Source organism: Xyrauchen texanus, chromosome 28, assembly GCF_025860055.1.
Source record: "Xyrauchen texanus isolate HMW12.3.18 chromosome 28, RBS_HiC_50CHRs, whole genome shotgun sequence".
In the NCBI taxonomy this organism is placed as follows: Eukaryota; Metazoa; Chordata; class Actinopteri; order Cypriniformes; family Catostomidae; genus Xyrauchen; species Xyrauchen texanus.
In genome coordinates, this window is record NC_068303.1 from 39,132,761 (window position 1) to 39,151,536 (window position 18,776).

Genomic DNA, 18,776 nt, shown 5'->3' on the forward strand with positions numbered 1-18,776 from the left:
TGATTTGTTCCACGCATTGTTTTACCATTTGGAAGTGACTGGACTGTTGAACCCTGATGATGAGATCCACATTTTTGCTCTGCATTGGACCTTTTCCTCCCAGTTACAACATCAGCTTAACACTTTTAAAGAAGCATGGAATTTGCACAGACTGAGAACGGTCGATCTCCATATCAACTGTGGCTGCAAAACAGAGATGCTGCTGATGATTTAGGGACTGTATGTATGCACATTTAAACTCAAGAACAATTAACACTTACTCTTATGCTGGTCCATTAAACCAGTGCTTCCAAAACCTGTCCTGGAGGCACCGCCCCCATGGGCACGTTTTGTCTCCATCTAATGCCATCTCAAACCCCAAGATTTTGTTTGAGAAGCACTGCATTAAACCACTAAATGTGACATTCGGGACATTCGGGAAGTCTTATTTAACACAATTTATGTAAATTATTAAATTTAATTTCCTCACTCATAACTACATCAGAACAATACATGTATGCCTTGGTGGCACATAAATGCTTGTTATTTTGCATAATATCAAAGCACCTGTCCTTGTATTTTTTTAAGGTTGATGAGGACTATGGTGTTGACTGGGATGGACCACATGCCATGGAAGATGCAAACAGCATTTCAATCCCAGATGTGCAGTTGCCACGCAGCCTCACTGCAGAGGAGATTGCAGGTCTTCCCAACCGGGATGTTCCACTAAATGACATAGTGAATGTTTATAATTCCACAGTGGCACAACTGACAGAGATGTTGAGATATTAGATGTTCTTGTTTTGAGCATTGAGGACTGACACCATGAACTGACATTCTTTTGGTGAGTTTATTGTAACATTGTGTATGAAATGCCTTAACTGCAGCAAGGCTTTGTGAGAAACAAGAGTAATGTTTTCTTATTAATATTTGTATTTAATTTGTTCTTATGTTAACTTCATTTAACTCGTAAGAATTTTCGAATAATGCAAAACTGGGAAAGTTCATTTCAAGAACATGTATTTAAAAAAATAATAATAATGTATAAAAAAACAATAAAAATACTGAAGACGACAAACACGTCATTACATTTTTTTCCCCCAAACATGCATTTATCAGTTCATGAACAATTTTAAATCTAACAACTTAGACAAGGCCAAAGCCAAACCTTGTGGATGAAACTGATGCTCTCATGGCTTGTGTAAATGCAAGAAAGGTTCTGCATCTTAAAGTAAGTTTAAGTGTTGTGAGGCAGGTTGAAGCCACTGGCAATGATAGGTCAGGTGATACTTCAACATACAGATGTTGAGGCAGAACAGCCCAGCCAGTCCAAAACTTCAGCAACTCGCACAGTTCAGCAGGTGATCCTGCATCAGTTTGGGTCAAACACAATATTTTCCATTGCATCATCCTACACATACAGCCATCTGCTGCTGAACATTGAACGCGCATTAAACTTAAAAAAAAAAAAAAAAAATTTTAAATACAAGCACAATATTTTTTACCTGTTTGAATATATTCACGCAAGAAGGCCGTAACGTCACAAGATTGCTCCAGGTTGAATTGGGCTTCATCTTCATCACTGTCTGGTTCTGGCCAGATGACTCTTAAGTATCATCTAATACAAATAGCAGCATTGAATACAAGCCTAAACACAGGGCAGCAAAAATTATATCAGTAATAAATTTAACTACCTAGTGTTTTATTAGTATTTATTATTTATAAACTGCCCCCCTCCCTGTATTTTAGTAAGCTTTTACCAGCCCAGTTCATTCACTTTAAGTATCAATAAAAAAAAATTAAGTAGAAAGACCTCTGGTTCCAGCACTAGTGCAGAAGATCTGGGAAACAGTACTGCAGCTAAACTGGGTTGTTCTTTTATCATTCTCAAAACACCAGTATCTTTGAGTCCTCTCCGCAGCTGTGAGATCTGTTTTTCACGTCGACCAATAACCTAGAAATTAACCATAAACCATACAAATACAGGTGAAACTCGAAAAATTAGAATATCGTGCAAAAGTTAATGTATTTCAGTAATTCAAATTAAAAGGTGAAACTAATATATTTAGTATATATAACTATATACATATGCAGGATTATACTTTTCAGAGGGCTTACATTTCTGTATTTATAATCCTTTTTTTTTATTGATTTCATGTAATATTCTAATTTTCTGAGATTTTGAATTTGGGGTTTTTATAAGCTGTAAGCCATAATCATCAAAACTTTTGCACGATCATCTAATTTTTCGAGTTTCACCTGTAGGACAAATGCCATGCAAGCCATGATAAATACCATGATAAACTTTTGTCCTAACTACTTACGTGAAAATTATTTTTCTTTTGTAGTGGTAGAGACAGTGCAAGTAGCATATCCAATGGGAGTTAACAGCTTTCACTTTTAAATAAGATAATACATACCCCATGGTAGAGAATGGTTTCTGCCAACCATCTTCTGTTGATGTTGCTGACTGCTGGCAGGTCCCAACTGATGGCCAGATTGTTGATACTGTCCATTTCGTTCGGATTCAATTCATTCTGGCTTTCCAGCTATGATTTATACAAAGTGTGAAAATGTAAGACTTAAACTTGTTAAATACTTGTTAAAATGTATATATTTCCACAGAGACAAAAGATAGAGTATACATACAAGGGACACAACTTCAATCACATCTGTATCAGGACAGTCCTTCAATTCCAGAATTGGAGTATCATCCTTACTACCACTTAAAAGGGGGAAGAAAGCTGCACTAAGTCCTGAGTAGAGTGGACCTCCATTAATAAATGAATGCCCAATCATTCTTCCAACAACTCTGAACAGGTCACCATCCAAAAGTGCTCTAGATGTCGAAGGAACCTTGTGATCATCTTCTCCGTTGAATAAAAGTGTTTTGCCACAGTTATCTGGTAAATTTATAACAAGAAAAATGCACTCAGATGACCATTCTTAATAAACCCTTCTATTAACTATGCTCATACTTATCAAATTGAGTAAAAAAAAAAAAAACTTTTCTTAAAATGTTTTACATCCTGTATTTGCATACCCTTTACCATAACTAAAGTGGAGGTCAAAGAAATGGTATGTCAAAGATACGTTAAACTGTACAGACACATTTTATCCTCCTTAACTCACTTAATTCTGGAAATTGTAACTTACCAATGTCAAGTTCAAATCCATTGTGGAGCTTTTCCATTATCAATGTGAAAAAGTGCTGTGTTACTCCATCCCCTAATGTAACATCTCCTGTTTTTTAACACAGATTACATACAATGTACATAAAAAACACATTACTAAAACTAAAATAAAACCAAATAGTAAAATAAGAAACAAGTATGCAAGAGTGCTTCATCATAGATGAAATGCCTTTATATACAAATATTCATACCTTTAAGTTTTACAGTTAACAGACTTGTCCAATCAATATTTGGACGTTTATAAAAAGTTAACATTTCCCGTTCCCGATCCTTTTCACAGCTGTGTAGATCTAGCTTAACAACTAGGTCTGGTTTGTCCTCAGCATTCTTTAAGATATGTCTTCGAAACAGCCGGGCAGCTGTTTCAAGATCAGGCTCAATCTTCCACTCTATGAAAACACAGACAAGTGATGACAACAAATCTTCAAAAGATACGAATAACTGTGATATGATTAATATCCCTGATAGCTTGCCTATTTTTTAATAGTTTAAGAAAAACATGATTTGTGTGCTAAAGCTAATACAGAGAAAGCTATGTTCAGTGGTATGTTCATTTAGATGGAGACACCTTCAGTGGCAGGCTCTGCTGATGGGCTGGTACTGGCTGAGAAAACAGTAGTGAGTGATGTTGAGGCCCTTTCCTCCCTTTCAGCATTATCCTCTGACATGGTTGCTGCAATTTCTTCCTGTCTTGTACTGCCAGTGTTATCTGATATCACTTTGCCTGACTCATGTAACCTGATATAACCATAATCACAGTACAGCAGTGAAAAATATATGAAAAATATTAAATTCAACATCACTCCTTCCCACAATAGTGATAACTTTTTCTTTAATTGAATGGCCAAGTATTATAATGTAAAGTATGTTGGCATAAATGTACATTAATCAAAAAACATCACTACTCTTATGAAGTAATAATATTTTTGGGGGAAAAGGCATCACCACGGTCTGTGAAAAAGGTCCAAAATGTTAAATCTGCATTAAGAGATTAGAGAACCACATCAAATATACATTATTTTAAAGGGAAAAAAGTGCCTATGTATATAAAATGTTTAATATTGTATGTAAATGTTTAAATGTCACCTACTTCTCACAAACATCAACATGGTCTTGTATTTCTGACAGGCTATACTTCTCATTGCAGTACAAGCATTCTGTCATTGGTCCAGTGGATATAGGCTGGTCACTCTCAAGAATCTGAACCACAAGAAGAAAAAAGACCTAAACATTAGCAGATAGTAGGGTTATCTTTAAATAGTAAGAAATATTAATTTAAGGAAAATCCTAAACTACATTATTTAAAAGTAGCTTATCACTTAATGTTGGTAGTTTAAACTTTTCCCCAACTTCTAGAATATTACTAAGCACAGTTTTTTTTTTTAAAAACCTACCTGCACATCTATATCTTTCTGGAGTGGCCTGATATATATGACAGCATGCCCAATCATGACAAACTCACTTAAGAGGTACTCAGGGCAATAGCCATCGTCTGGACAGGGTATTGTCTCTAATATTTTTGAACGTGTTGATCCTCTGGATCGCAAGAGCTGGAAACCGCCACACTCTTGTGAGATGGTCTGAAAAATACTGTGGAGTGCAGTATTTGTCTAGAACAAAGATAAAATATAAAAGACATATGCAACTTAAATTCTGAATATGAGTTTGATTATTAAAATGCAAGCAGATTTTTTTTTTAAATTGACTTACCTGGAAAGGTTATCCTCTTCTCTCCTATTCCTGCCCTCTCTAATTTGTTTTTCACTGAGGGATTTGGGACCTCACATTCCTTTCTTTTGGATAGGCAAAAAAAACGATGGGTATAGGACACACTTTTTGACTTTTTTGCTGAAGGTCCAGCAGTGTTGGGACGTTTAGGCAGGCGACCCCGTGAATTTGAGTATGGTGCAAATAATCTTAAAACTTCTGCTGCAATAAAATATGAAATATATGTTAGTCTTTGGTATTTTAATAAATTGACTGTTTAATGCTATATCAGGGTTGCCAACTGCCTTGCATTCAAACACATGCGAGTGGGGGAGTTCATGCGAGGAAGTTTCGAATTTCGCTGCACTTTACAGTTCAAATTAATTGCGAATTCGAATGACGTGACTAATAAAAATCAATACATCACGACATGACCTTTAAGTTACCTGAAATAAAAGAATACAAACTTTTTGCAGTGAAGTGGAGTAGGTGTGAAATGTTAACGTTTTGGACCGACTATTTCGATTTTTGGGCTATATTCGCGTGCTTAATATCTAGTAGTGTGACCGCAGGTTTTGTTTTTTTTTTTGGCCAAAACGAGCACTTTTCGTACAGACGCTCTATGGTCTCGTAAGAGTGTGAACGTCAAATACACTCCACAGTCCAGACCCCGAGTGAAAGTTGGCAACCCTAGGCCTAACCGTTTGACGACCGACCCCTTGTCTCTTCTCTTTCTGCCACCACTTCGATCCGGAGGCGTTATGCTTAAGCTGGACGATGGCCTTTCTGAAGGGGCAGCATTTGCACTTTGTCGCTCTATTGCTTGGGCAGCTTCTCTGAGAAGCCATGGAACTGACTTGTCCATGTTGCCTCACTTTTGAACCTTCTTGACCTTCTGCGTAATACCCCCGACAACACAACTCAAGTCCCGCCTTGATGCAGTGATTGACAGGGCGGGAGAGGGCGGGGCAGGGGCGTGATCGGCTCGGAATGCATTTTGCTACATTCATTGCGGGACATTTAATGAAAAAGCAATCGCAAGTGTCTTGACTGTGAGTGTAAATGCAATTAAGAAAAATAACATTTGAATGATCATTTTGCCACAGTTTTTGCTTGAACATGTTACACATATCTAATCATTTCTGTGATACATTTTCATTTTAATTTTGCAACTTATAAAGCGTTTCAATAATGCATATTAAAACGAGTGTATGAAATGGCAAATGTAAATTATGTAATTTCATTTTCATTTTGCACCAAACGTTGCTAGAATGGTAATGTAAAATGTAAATTTAAATACAGAATGCATTGCCATTTTACATATTGCATTGTCATTTTGCATATTAAATGTCAAATTGAATATTGCTACCCATATGCTTCCATAGAATTCAAACTATTGTACCAGATGTAAAAGGGAAGGAGCATTTATGAGTGCATCAGATGCAGTGGCGGAGCCAGGAATTTTTCATAGTGGTGGCCGGGCAGGGGCCAGCATTTACTCTGGGGTGGCACAAAAAACATAATTTTGCAAACAAACATGGCACTCATCCAACCTTAAAATAATTTTTAAAGTATTGTAGGTGCCCAAAATCACAATGATGTATAATGTACAATAGCTTACACATGATGTAAATGTATTTCAGTAATTCAAATTAAAAAGTGAAACTAATATATTTAGTATATATAACTATACACATATGCATGATTATACTTTTCAGAGGGCCGACATTTCTGTATTTAAAATCCTTTTTTTATTGATTTCATGTAATATTATTCTAATTTTCTGATATTTTGAATTTGGGGTTTTCATAAGCTGTAAGCCATAATCATCAAAATTATAATTTTTGCACGATATTCAAATTTTTCGAGTTTCACCTGTATAATCAAGGTATGTGTGATAGGTACTGTAGTTTACCTGGAGGTCCTATTGGGTCAGCGTGGTTACTGGTAGTTGGCTCCTCTTCATTCTCAAAATTTGTCTCCTGAACTGTCTGAGAAAGTGCTAGAATACAAAAATCAGTCTCAGTTGGTTTTCATACACTTTAAACAGTTTTATATATTATTGATTTCTATATCACTTGTTGTATTCAAACATATATACCAGTAGAGTACTCAAGTGTGTGAGTGGAGGTATACCTAACATTTCTCTTGGGCTTGTGCTCTCTGGAGATTCTTCTCCCTCAATCTCTGGGTCAGTCTGTTCTTTCTCTCTTTCATCCTGCCTATTATTCTCCTGTGTCTTAAGAGTCATTTGGCTGCTTCTTGCTACTCTTCCTGAAGAAGGATGCTATATCTGGTGCCTTTCTTTTCATTTTCCACACATTTCACTGACTGTCTGACATAAATACACCTGAGCAAAACATTTCAACATTAACATCATGTTTGAAAAAAACAAACAAAAATGGAGGACTATTATTGAACAAAGATTAGAATGTTTTTGTTATACTGTATATAAAATCGACCTAAGACCTAGGCTAGTAATTATATTGGAATGTTGAATCACATTAAATGTCTCATGATAAAAACATAACTTAATAAATGTCCTTATATATTCAGAGATAACATGGAAATATTTCTGAGCATCCAAGTCAAGTCAGCTAATATAAAGCCAACTGCTTCCTAACTGTTCACTTTGATACAACTTCACTGACACAAAGAGTTGAAAGGAACTAAAATAATAATTTATCTGATATTAATAACTCACCTGAATAGATGTGTTTGTGTGCTCAAACACGAGTTGATCCAGGCACCAAAACGAAGCTGCACCCCTCTTCACAGTCGAATGTTGGAAGCGCGCTACTGGAAACTCTCGCGATAGCACATTTGCCTCGCGATAGTTTAATGATTAAACTTTTTTATTTTTATTTTTATTTTATTTTTTTATTTAATGATTAAACTGTCGCGATAGTTTACGCAGTCTGAACGTAATAGTTTAGCCATGATCGATCGAGGTCCTTTTGATCAATTTCTACGAAATTATTATTATTATTTATAATAGATCGTAATTACGATCGGGGTGGCCAGTGGGGTGGCCGCGATTATTTCTATGGTGGCCGTGGCCACCCCTGGCCACCCCCTAGCTCCGCCCCTGATCAGATGCTGTAACCAAAAAGTTTTCCGCATAGGATGCTCTGGTGCTTCCTCACTCAAGCATCCTCGGGAAGCTTCCTCCATCCTTGCCTCCTCTCAGTGCAATTAAAGAATTGATACGTCCTTAATAATGGCAGATTTTGATCAGTTTCTGTGTCATGCTCGAGGACGGCGTGAGGAAACGAGGATGCACAATTTAAGAAATGAGAATCACGAAAGGAATAAATTAATCATGGTTGACTGTGAAAAGTGAATATCTACAATGGCATCAGCAGTGCTGGGAAGTAATGGATTACATGTAAACTGGATTACGTGATACAATTATGAAAATAAAGTACTTGTAATTGGACTAAAGTTACTTTTTATGGATTACATGATTACATATTAAGAAGGCAACGGCAGTAAATTGATAATAATTTATTGATCACCCTCGTCATTCTTTTTTTTCAATCTTTTGCATTTTTCAGTCTAAATCAGCAAACATGTTCATTCATGTAATGTTTAATGTTCTTTTTAAAAATCTACGAGATTACGTTACTGATTGCATATATGCCATGTAATTTGTAATGAGTACCTAACTACATTTCACAAGTAATCGTCCCAGCATTGAGCATCAGTAACTAAAAACCACTGCATTTGAATGATGCTGCACCCATGACCCTAGGTTTCAGTGTAAATCCAAGAGGACATAAAACAAATTAATAATAATTCTGAGTGCACAACTAATGCACAGACGAGACTTTTTTTCGTCTGATACAGCGTCGTGAGATGACTCAAAGGCAAGTGGGATTGCTGAGCCACAGAGCGCCTCCTGCAGGGATAACATTTCATTGCAGACAAAAGCTGCATCAGCCGCTCCATTCATTTCCGTTCAGAGACCCGTGAAAACGGCAGGTGCGTGCAGGTGCGTTGTCCTCTTCTTCTAAAATATTCAAATACTGGCATTCTTATATCAAAAAAAGAATCCTTAGAGTTTCAAATACAATGTGAGAAAGCGCGAGGCATTGTTTCCATCATTGATTAGGGACGTTCAAAGCGCCGTTATGTTTCTTTTTGCGCATCATGTCCAGCGAGCGCTCATCTATTCTCTTCTTCTCTGGATGATGAGCACGGTGATGACGCGATCCTCTCAAACAGCTGATCTTAAATCCAAAATATCCGGCGTGGAGGAACTTCTGGAGGAATTCCGCAAGCAGTTACAACAGGATGGGTCGGACTCGAGAGAGGATGAGGAGTATGGAGATGGCTGTGTGAGCGGGTTCAGGTCGGTGGAGGAGCGCATCATCCGGGCGAGCGCGTCCATCGAGCAGGGCGCCGCCTTCCTGTCCGCCCCGCAGCGGGTGTTTAGCTGGAGGGACTGCGTACACGTCTGCTGCTCTCATCCGCACTGCACGACCGCCATCATCCAGGAAGACCTCAAGCAGCCGGACGAGAGTTTACGCTGCTATTTATTTAACTGCTCGTACCGGGGCAGAAATGTGTGCTCGTTTTCGTTCCAGCCGGGATTCAGCTCCTACAGTTGGGCGAACGACAGCTCTGGACCGCATGAGCCCACCCGGAGCCCTGAGTCAACTGACCAGCCCAACACACCAGCCAGAGGGCCTTCAAATGAGATGGATCAGGAGAACTCCTTAATGCAGGGTGGGTTTCCCCGATTCAGAATGATAGTAGCAATACACGATGTTGATCAAAATGTTTTCCTTTCATTTATATACATCAATATGACAATATTTAGTAGGCCTAATAAACAGCAATATTTATCTAAAACATTGAATAAACATTTAAATTAATAAAAAATTCCACGCAGGGAATTCCATGATGACACAAACAAAACATTGTATCTTGAAATGATTCATTGAAATGGACAGTTTGAACTTAATCACAGAAATGAAAATAGATGAATGAATTATAATGCCATTATTGCTACTGAAGTTAAAATGAAAGGTGCTGTAAGCAGAGGTATGGTTAGGAGTTTAGAATGAATGGTTTAGAACGGGTTATTGAACGAGTCATTTTTGACACTGGGAAAAAATATTTTTAAATGAGTGTTTTTTGACCTTGGATGCATGTACATCTATTGTATGACATTTAAAAAAAAATAGGCATGTTTAAAAACCATAATAGGTACTAAGAAGAAAACAAGAAGGCAAAGAAAATAAGATTAGTTTTAATTAATCTAAAACATTTCTGTCAAATCAGTTATTACAGTTACTTTTGCTATGGAAATGGCACACATTATGTTTTAGTCTTTTCTTTATCAGTGCTGTTTAGAATACCAATTTTTAGTGTAATCCACTCGATCCAGGCATGCCTAGTTTATGATGCATCTTACAGGTGCGAGGATGCCTGCGAAGAATATATATATATATATATATATTTTAGGGCTGTCAAACTATAAAAATATTTAATCGTGATTAATCGCATTAGTTTTTGTAGTTAATCGCAATTAATCGCAATATCTTTATAAACATGAGAGGACAAAATATGCTTCCAGATCCAGATGTATTTTTCAGTCATCTACACAAAACCTGCCTCACCAACACAGTTGAACAACAGAACATGAACACAACACAATGCAATTAAAATTATGTACAAAATATGGTAGTTGTATGTGTATTATGACAGGATTTATTTTTATGGAGTTTTGACAGACATAATCTTTCCAGGAGCACAGTGGAATTAAATAGCTCTGGTCAAGTGACTTTTTGCACCACTCACGAAGAAAAGTCTGCACTGTCATTTACAATTGACAAATTAATAAAAAAATAAATAAATTGAGACCCCTTTTAGACCCCAGTCATAATGGTAACCAGTGGAATTAAATGGGCTAACAACAGTGTAGATTACCTGCTGGGTTCCAGAAATGTCTCCAACTGCATTGGCTAGTGCACTATCAAACAGATACTGTGACAGAACCTTGGAGACAGCAGCAGGGTTTCCGTTCACCGGTAATCAGTACCGCCACTCCCTATACACATATTACGCAGTCTGCATAAGAAGCTCCACTGGCTGCCTTTTCTAGCACGTTATACGTTGTTCAAAGACCCGGTAGCAGTTGCATGTGTGATGCTCTTGTTCTACCCGCTCCATACGGGACTCGAACCTAGGTCTCCGGCGTGGGAGGCAGGTGCTCTAACAAGGAGGCTAAAGGCTACAGCCTCTAGCATCAGTTGCTAGTGCACCTCTTGAGGTCAGGAGCCAGCTGGTAGATAGCTGTGCAGTGTGTAAACCTCACTGGTTTACACACTGCACAGCTATCTACCAGCTGGCTCCCATTACACTCACCCCCCTAAACCTCACTCCCATCCGGGTCACGGCACCAATGTGACACTCTTGTTCTACCCGCTCCGTACGGGACTCAAACCTAGGTCTCTGGCGTGGGAGGCAGGTGCTCTAACAAGGAGGCTAAAGGCTCTAGCGTCAGTTGCTAGTGCACCTCTTGAGGTCAGGAGAGTGAGTTTTACACACTGCACAGCTATCTACCAGCTGGCTCCCGTTACACATGCGCCTCACGCTTACACTCTTACTTCACGCTCGAACCGCATCTCACATCTTTTGCCTCGCGCTCACACTTTCACTTCGTGTTCGAACCACACCTCGCAACTTCTGCCTCGCGCTCGCACAAGGGTGGCAATCATTTTACAAAGTTCTGAGTTCTACTGCTGTGGTGCAGGAATCAGCATAATGTCTCCCAACATTTTCACGACGGTCAATGTGACATTAGCAGCGTTTGCGCAATTGACTTCTCATGAACTCTAGGGTCACATTACGCATTAACGCAGTAAAATAAAAAAATTGCCCGCAAACAAATTTTGCCTTAACGAATTATTAATGCGTTATTAACGCGTTAACTTCGACAGCACTAATTTTTTTCTGAGTGCATGGTCAAGTGCTCATGAAAATGTTGGGTCTAGCCATTTTTGGAGATAGAGAGGGAGTCTGCTTCATGGATGGAGTTGGGACGGTCGTTCCACCATTGAGGTACAGTGAAGCCAAAAGTCCAGGAAAGTGATTTGGCGACTCTTTGTGTTGGTACAACAAGGCACCACACATTTGCAGAACACAGGCTTATAGGTAAGCTGGAACAGACCCAGTGACTGTTCTGTATGCCAGCATCAGAGCCTTTGTAAAACAAAACAGAACTTGATACGTGCAGCAACTGGCAGCCAGTGTAGAGAGACAAGGAGTTGTGAAACATGCACATTCTTGGGTTTGTTGAAGACCAGCTGTGCTGCTGCATTCTGGATCATTTGCAGAGGCCTAATTGTTCATACAGGAAGGCAGACTAAAACAGCATTACTGTAATCCAGTCTAGATATAACAAGAGACTGAGCAGTAGCAGTGGTAAGAAAACCTATATGCTTGAATAAAGGGCCCCAGTGATCTTGTAAATATCGATGAATCGTCACACCTCTACCCAGTAAGTAGCTGATGTGATTTGGACACTACACCTCTACCTTTAAAGACCTACTGTACCTGATAGATAAGACTTGAACCAGCTAAGCACAGTTCCTGTGATGCCCAGAGTAGAGATGGTGGACGGGATGATCTGATGGTTGACTGTGTTTAAGGCTGCAGATAGGTACAGCTGAATAAGAACAGATGCTCTGGAAACAGTCTCAGTCACTGTCTCAGATATTCGGTGAAAGACAGCAAGGCAGTCTTGATGGAATGTCTGCTTTTGAAGCCTGACAGATTGTCGTTTAGCAGCTTGTTTCATGAAAGAAAGGCAGAAATCTGATTGAAAACTACCCTATCGAGTGTTCCCCTTCTGTCACTCACTCGACGTTGTGTCAATGTAGTGACACTAGGGGTCGCTCTTGGGAGCCCCAAAACACCTCAGATCTTTGAGAGATGAGTGGAATTTGCATGCCAGTCCCCTGACATACGGGGTATAAATGGAGAAGGAATGCCCACTCTCATTCAGATTTTTTCTTCGGAGCCGAGCGGTTGTGTATCATCGTGTACTTAGTTGAAACACCTTTGGCAGTGATTACAGCCTAGGGTTGCAACGGTATGAGATTTTCACTGTATGATAACCGTCTCAGAAAATATCACGGTATACGGTATTACACAATTACTATTATCAGTGAAAACAGAAGGGTTATTTTATTTATTTATTTATTTTTGAGCAAACACTTTATTATAATTGAACTTGAAACCATTTATTTTATTGAAGTATGTGTAAAAGAAGTCTCCCTTTTGAAAATAAAATAAATAAATAAAATTTTTTAATTTAAAATAAATAGAAAAAATAAGAAAGCTAACAGAATTATAATAAACAGAATTATAAACATGATAAAAAATATCATGTAACTATAACATGTTATATAACTAAAGCATGTTAGTTTAAATGTTAAATGAACTAATACATGAAAAATAACATCAGCTGTGTGAGCTTTTAAAGTAATGTCCTATGATTATTCACAGTTAACATATACTGTAGGCGCTCCTGTCTGTACCTTTAACTCAGTGTTTCTCAACTGGTTTTGCTTCAGGACAGATTTTACATCGGAAATCAAGTGACGTATCCTGGGTTGCATTTCCTTTTATGTTGCATAGTTTAGTTCAAGGCTTTCAAGTACAAGACATGCATCAAGTGACATTATTTGAGTTGTTGACGTCAGGAAGTTTTCTCTCCCCCCTTTTAAAAATTGAAGAGCATATTTACTTATATGAGCCCATTATTATCCCGTTTGTTACCTAATATTACATATTTATACACATATTACACAGAAGGAAAGCTCCTCGTACCATGGTTAGGTCAGTGTGCTAGTCTTAAATAATAGTAATAATAATAATAATAATAAATTAATGTATTTATGAAAAATAAATACTAGCTGAAACACATCTTAATAAATTCTAACTTAAGATTATTTCATATGAAACTATAACATTTTGTCAAAATATAACAGTTTCTTTTACTAATGTAAAATCCTGAAACAGTTTTGTAAAGGTGATGGTGTGTAATTATTAATATTTGTAACTATTTTGGTAAAGGGGCCACATCGGGTTTAAGTAGTGCATAGGGGGTCACATTGTATTACTTTTGAGATACAATGTTCTGCATTGATTTGGTCTTTGTATCTTTTAAGCCCAGAAATAGTTGTGTACTCAATATTCTGAAGTGTATCTGTGACTAATGGGACTATTCTGCAATTGCCTAAAGTATTCTATTGCTCTACAAAGATAGATACTTTTCTATCAGGCATTAAAAAAATGAAAAAGGTGGAGATTCTAATTTGTTTTTTGCCATCTCTACTTCCCTGTTAATTTATTATTCAGTTTTAATAATAATAATAAAAGAAAAAAAAAAGAAATTTATAGAACTTTTAATGTTTGTCGCAAAGCGGGCGAGTTTACTCATTTTTTTTTCTAAAACTTTACCCATTTACATGCTAAAAGGGTCATGATGTGGGTCTCCTCGATGGTTTGACTTTCATCACACAACTGAATAACACCGGCTGCATGACTATGATAAATGATTACTGCAAGAGTTAGATTAACATACAGGTGCGAAGGGACTTCAGCCTTTCTAAATTGCACAAATAAAAAATACATTTACATATTCGTCTCTGGCTTGCTTTTGCTTGCATGTCAATGATTACCCCTCCATGTGTCAATGATGCTGAGATCTACTTTTATATTTAATTTAATCACTGAGAATGTTTACCTGCAAAATTAGTAGCACCAATCATCACAAGCAGCCTCAAGAATGGATACAGAGTTGCCATATAACACTTTTCCTTGAGCAGAATATTGCACTACAGATCGTAACATTTTTTCAAAGGAGGAAGCGAGACGTGTATGGTTGCCAGATTGCACAAAATAAGTATAACATTAGGCGGAATATTTCCAATTTTCCCAAGTATAAATCTCAAACTGGGGGTGTTTCGTCTCTTATCTGGCAACCCTGAGCATGTTAAACGCTTGTGGAGACGCGTTAGGTCCCAATGAAAGTTAACTGAAATATCCAATGAAAAAGAAAAACGCATTGTAGCGAATCAGCTCTATATTCTTCCACCATTAGGTAGCGAATCAGCTCTATGAAATATTAATAATCAATCATAACTTGTTATAATCGATTATGAATATTTGGATCAGTTAATCGGGTTAACTTGATGTAGCTACATTAACATTATAACCAAATACTCGGTTCATCCCGTGAACACTCAATTTTGGTTATTAATTAATTATTTAATTAATAGAAATGTACATTTCCGGGGCAAGGGAAATGTCTTTCTTACTAAGTATTAAGAGCAAGTAGTCAAAATCTATGATTAGTGACTTTAGATATGAGCTTGAGACACAGACAACTTTACATGTGACATGAACAAGACTTTATTAACTAGACTAAACATTTAAACTACTCTAACATACATATACATACATTCATACAGTTTACCAAGGGAAAGAGGGCTGAAGCAGAATACAGGAAGGCAAGAAGTTATAGCATTGTTTGAAGTTCAGCAGATCAACAGCCTGAGCAAACCATCATATTAGTTCTGACACGCCCTTTTTAGAAAGGGGTGAGGATACTTAATGTATCAAATAATGAGACTAAGTTTGATACTTGCATGTCCCATTTGAATTAAACTGTCCTGATGCAATTTGTTGAGGCTCCAGTTGATCTTTGATGATGTTGTCTTGATGAGAGAGAACCAGTGAGAGTCAGAGACAAGGCCGGAGCCTGGCACACGCTTGGGAGTCCTTGGGGCCTTCTAGTTTGGCATCATTCAGCGAGAGAGTGAGAGAGCACAAGGCTCAGAGGGCAAGAGGCAGGAAGCAAGAGAGGCTAAGAGAGCGAAGATAAGAGAGGAGATAGGGCTAAGAGCGAGGGCTAAGTGAGGGCTAAAAGAGATGAGCAAGAAGGGCGCAGCAATTTTATACCCTCAGGAAACAGGTCCCACCTCTCATTGGCTCGACCAATGAGAAGGGTTTGGGTTCCAGGCGGGAATTTGGTTTATTGCTCTTTGTTGTAAAATTGCCCATTGCATGTGCAAGAAAGAAAATAGGAAATGTACTTGTAATACTAATATGTTGTTGTTATCGACATATCATGTACACAGTCATTTCAATCTTCAAAATACCAAGTTATAGAGACCAAATATGCCACACATATGATTTTGGTTATCCATAGTATGCAAAGTCTGAAACATTAACCCATTAGTTTGCAAGAAAACATAGATCAAGCACATTTAAGGGAAAATGTGAGATGGCACATTAGATACATGTCAATATTTTTATCACATGGATTATATATATATGTATATGGAATATATAGGATTAAAAAGTGTTCATTTCTCCTTCTCAGTAAGAACTGAGTTAGAATCAGCCCTCTCTAACATTCCTTTGGAGGTCGTAAACTTCTCCTTCCTTTGGGCAGGAGAATGATTCCTTTGTTCCGTCACGGCTCATTTGCATGTTTCTGGCTGGGTTTATGACGGTAAGAGATTTTGGGCTGAATGACTCAAAAGATGGCAAAACATAACGTAATATCATTCTACTGAAGATCTTATATTCGAATTTAGCTAGGCCAAATCGTAAGGTTTAATTTGATACCAAGAAAAGTATATTTAGTACACTTAAAAGGGAATATACACTGAGGCTATTAAATATGAGGCCTCAGAGTTTAAAACACACAACGAAACAGTTCTAACGAGTTTGATATACCTCAGAAATACACAACATACAGGGATTACACGTATTTCATTAGCAATATGCAGTTCTGTGTTTAACTGAAAAACACACACACACACATTGTTACGTTCAAAGTTTCCCCCTTCCTGTCCACACGATAAGCACGTGGTGAGCATGCGGATGTCACATGCGGTTCTCTGTCAATAGTTCATTGTCTCTTTGTCAATACATTTATTGTGCTTGTGGAGACTGGTTGGCGCTATTTCAGTAATTAGGGGAGTTTTTAACAGTAAGTTCTTGTTTGTTCGTGAATCTGTTAAGGCCACTGATCCTCCGCCATACCTTACAGCATTTATGATAAATGAGCCGCTGGCCACATTAAACCATGTGGAGGGCCTGATCCAGCCCGCGGGCCGTATGTTGCCCATGTCTGTTTTTGATTTTTGCGAGATTAGCATTAAATCTGCCTTGGCAGTCCTAAATGGTCTATCACTTGGGCGGCCGCCGAAATATCTTCAATGGGAGAACCATGGCATTGCTCTTTCCCTGCTGTCTGCGACCCAGTCCGAATAGACCAGTTGAGAAACACTGCTTTAACTCACACACACATACTCATGTCATACCCCCTCGCCTCACTTCTCTCAGACATTTTCACACGTGCGTGTGTGTGTGTGTGTGCGTGTCGCAAGTTGACGAGTCTGACAGGCAGACAAGGAATAAAGGAGATGCGTACGCGCATATGAGATTATCCATCCTGTTGCATTTTTTTCTCAATACCAATGTACATGTACATGCAAATGTACATGGTATGATAACCGTCAATTTTCAAACCATGGTATACCGTGAAACCGGAATACCGCTGCAACCCTATTACAGCCTCAAGTCTTTTTGAGTATGCTGCGACATGCTTTGCACACCTAGATTTGGGTATTTTCTACCATTATTCTCTACAAATCCTCCCAAGCTCTGTCACGTTGGATGGGGACCATTGGTGGACAGCCATTTTCAGGTCTCTCCAGAGATGTTCGATTTGGTTCAAGGCCGGGCTCTGACTGGGCCACTCAAGGACATTCACAGAGTTATCCCTAAGCCACTCTTGCGTTGTCTTTGCTCTGCACTTAAGGTCATTGTCCTATTGGGAGGTGAACCTTCAGCCCAGTCTGAGGTCCTGTTTGCTCTGGACCAAGTTTTCATTAAGGATATCTCCAGGCGGTCGGCTAGGAGCCCCTTCTCCCCTCGCGGTCGGCGGCTGCTCCGTTGGGGTGGACGGTAGTGGCGAGAACTCTACTACGGCGTATCCCTCCTCCTTCCCGGGTTTTGGCACCAGTGTAAAGGTATTCAATGGAAAGGAGGAAGCGAGAACCGGCTTTTCAATATAAATAATAGGTTTAATGATAAACTTAAAAGACAACACAAACACACACATGACGGACATGTCCGCTAACGATCTCTCTCTCCCGCACGATACCCTGCAGTCTACCTTTATACCTCGGAGGCTTGTTTAGCCTAATACGGGACCGGGTGTGTAGGATCGCGACCCGGCCCCACCCTCTGCCCTGCCACACAATTCAATATTCGTTTCATCAGACTAGAGAATCTTGTTTGAGATTCCCTTTTTTTATGTGTCTTGCACTAAGGAGAGGCTCCCATCTGGCCACTCTGCCATAAAGCCCAGATCGGTGGAGTGTTGCAGTGATGGTTGTCCATCTTCAAGTTTCTCCCATCTCCACACATGATCTCTGGAGCTCAACCAGAGTGACCATCGGATTCTTGGTCACCTCTCTTACCAAGGCCCTTCTCCCCCATTTGCTCAGTTTGGTCGGGCGGTCAGCACTACACTGTAAATATAAAACCCTGTAAAAAACAGTAAACTACTGGCAGCTGTGGTTGCCAGCATTATACTGTAAAAATACTGTTTGTTACCATTCTTGAAATTAACAGCAAGTTACTGTTTTTGACAGCTACAGTATACAACTGCAATTTAGCTGCATATTGCTGTTAAATTACTGACTATCTACTGTTGTTGAAATTAAGAGCTATGTTCCCAGCATGCACTGCGGCATGAAGAATTTACTTAGAATTTTTACTATTTGCTGGTTTATTTTGATGTTGTTTTTGTTGCAGTCTAAGATACTTGTATTTTAATGTTCAGCTTTTACTTTTTAT

General features: G+C 38.6%; 2 protein-coding genes across 2 annotated transcripts in view; one reads left to right on the forward strand and one right to left on the reverse strand.

Moving 5' to 3' along the window:
• Window positions 1–1,084: 1,084 nt before the first annotated feature.
• LOC127621731 (uncharacterized) lies at window positions 1,085–7,131 on the reverse strand. Its single transcript, XM_052095444.1, has 13 exons — window positions 7,017–7,131; window positions 6,796–6,882; window positions 4,699–4,783; window positions 4,568–4,595; window positions 4,264–4,373; window positions 3,742–3,911; window positions 3,365–3,562; window positions 3,136–3,222; window positions 2,629–2,882; window positions 2,400–2,528; window positions 1,793–1,933; window positions 1,485–1,597; window positions 1,085–1,346 (listed from the first exon to the last, which is right to left on the reverse strand). Exons 1-12 carry the CDS (start codon window positions 7,129–7,131, stop codon window positions 1,559–1,561), a joined length of 1,443 nt encoding a protein of 480 aa, XP_051951404.1. The 3' UTR covers window positions 1,085–1,346; window positions 1,485–1,558.
• A 1,614-nt stretch (window positions 7,132–8,745) lies between these two features.
• Window positions 8,746–18,776, forward strand: part of lrp11 (low density lipoprotein receptor-related protein 11) — a 69,308-nt gene continuing 59,277 nt past the window's right edge. The window contains exon 1 of the mRNA XM_052095308.1: window positions 8,746–9,611. Coding sequence (XP_051951268.1) covers window positions 9,014–9,611 — 598 coding nt within the window. The 5' untranslated portion in view covers window positions 8,746–9,013. The remainder of the gene's footprint in view (window positions 9,612–18,776) is intronic.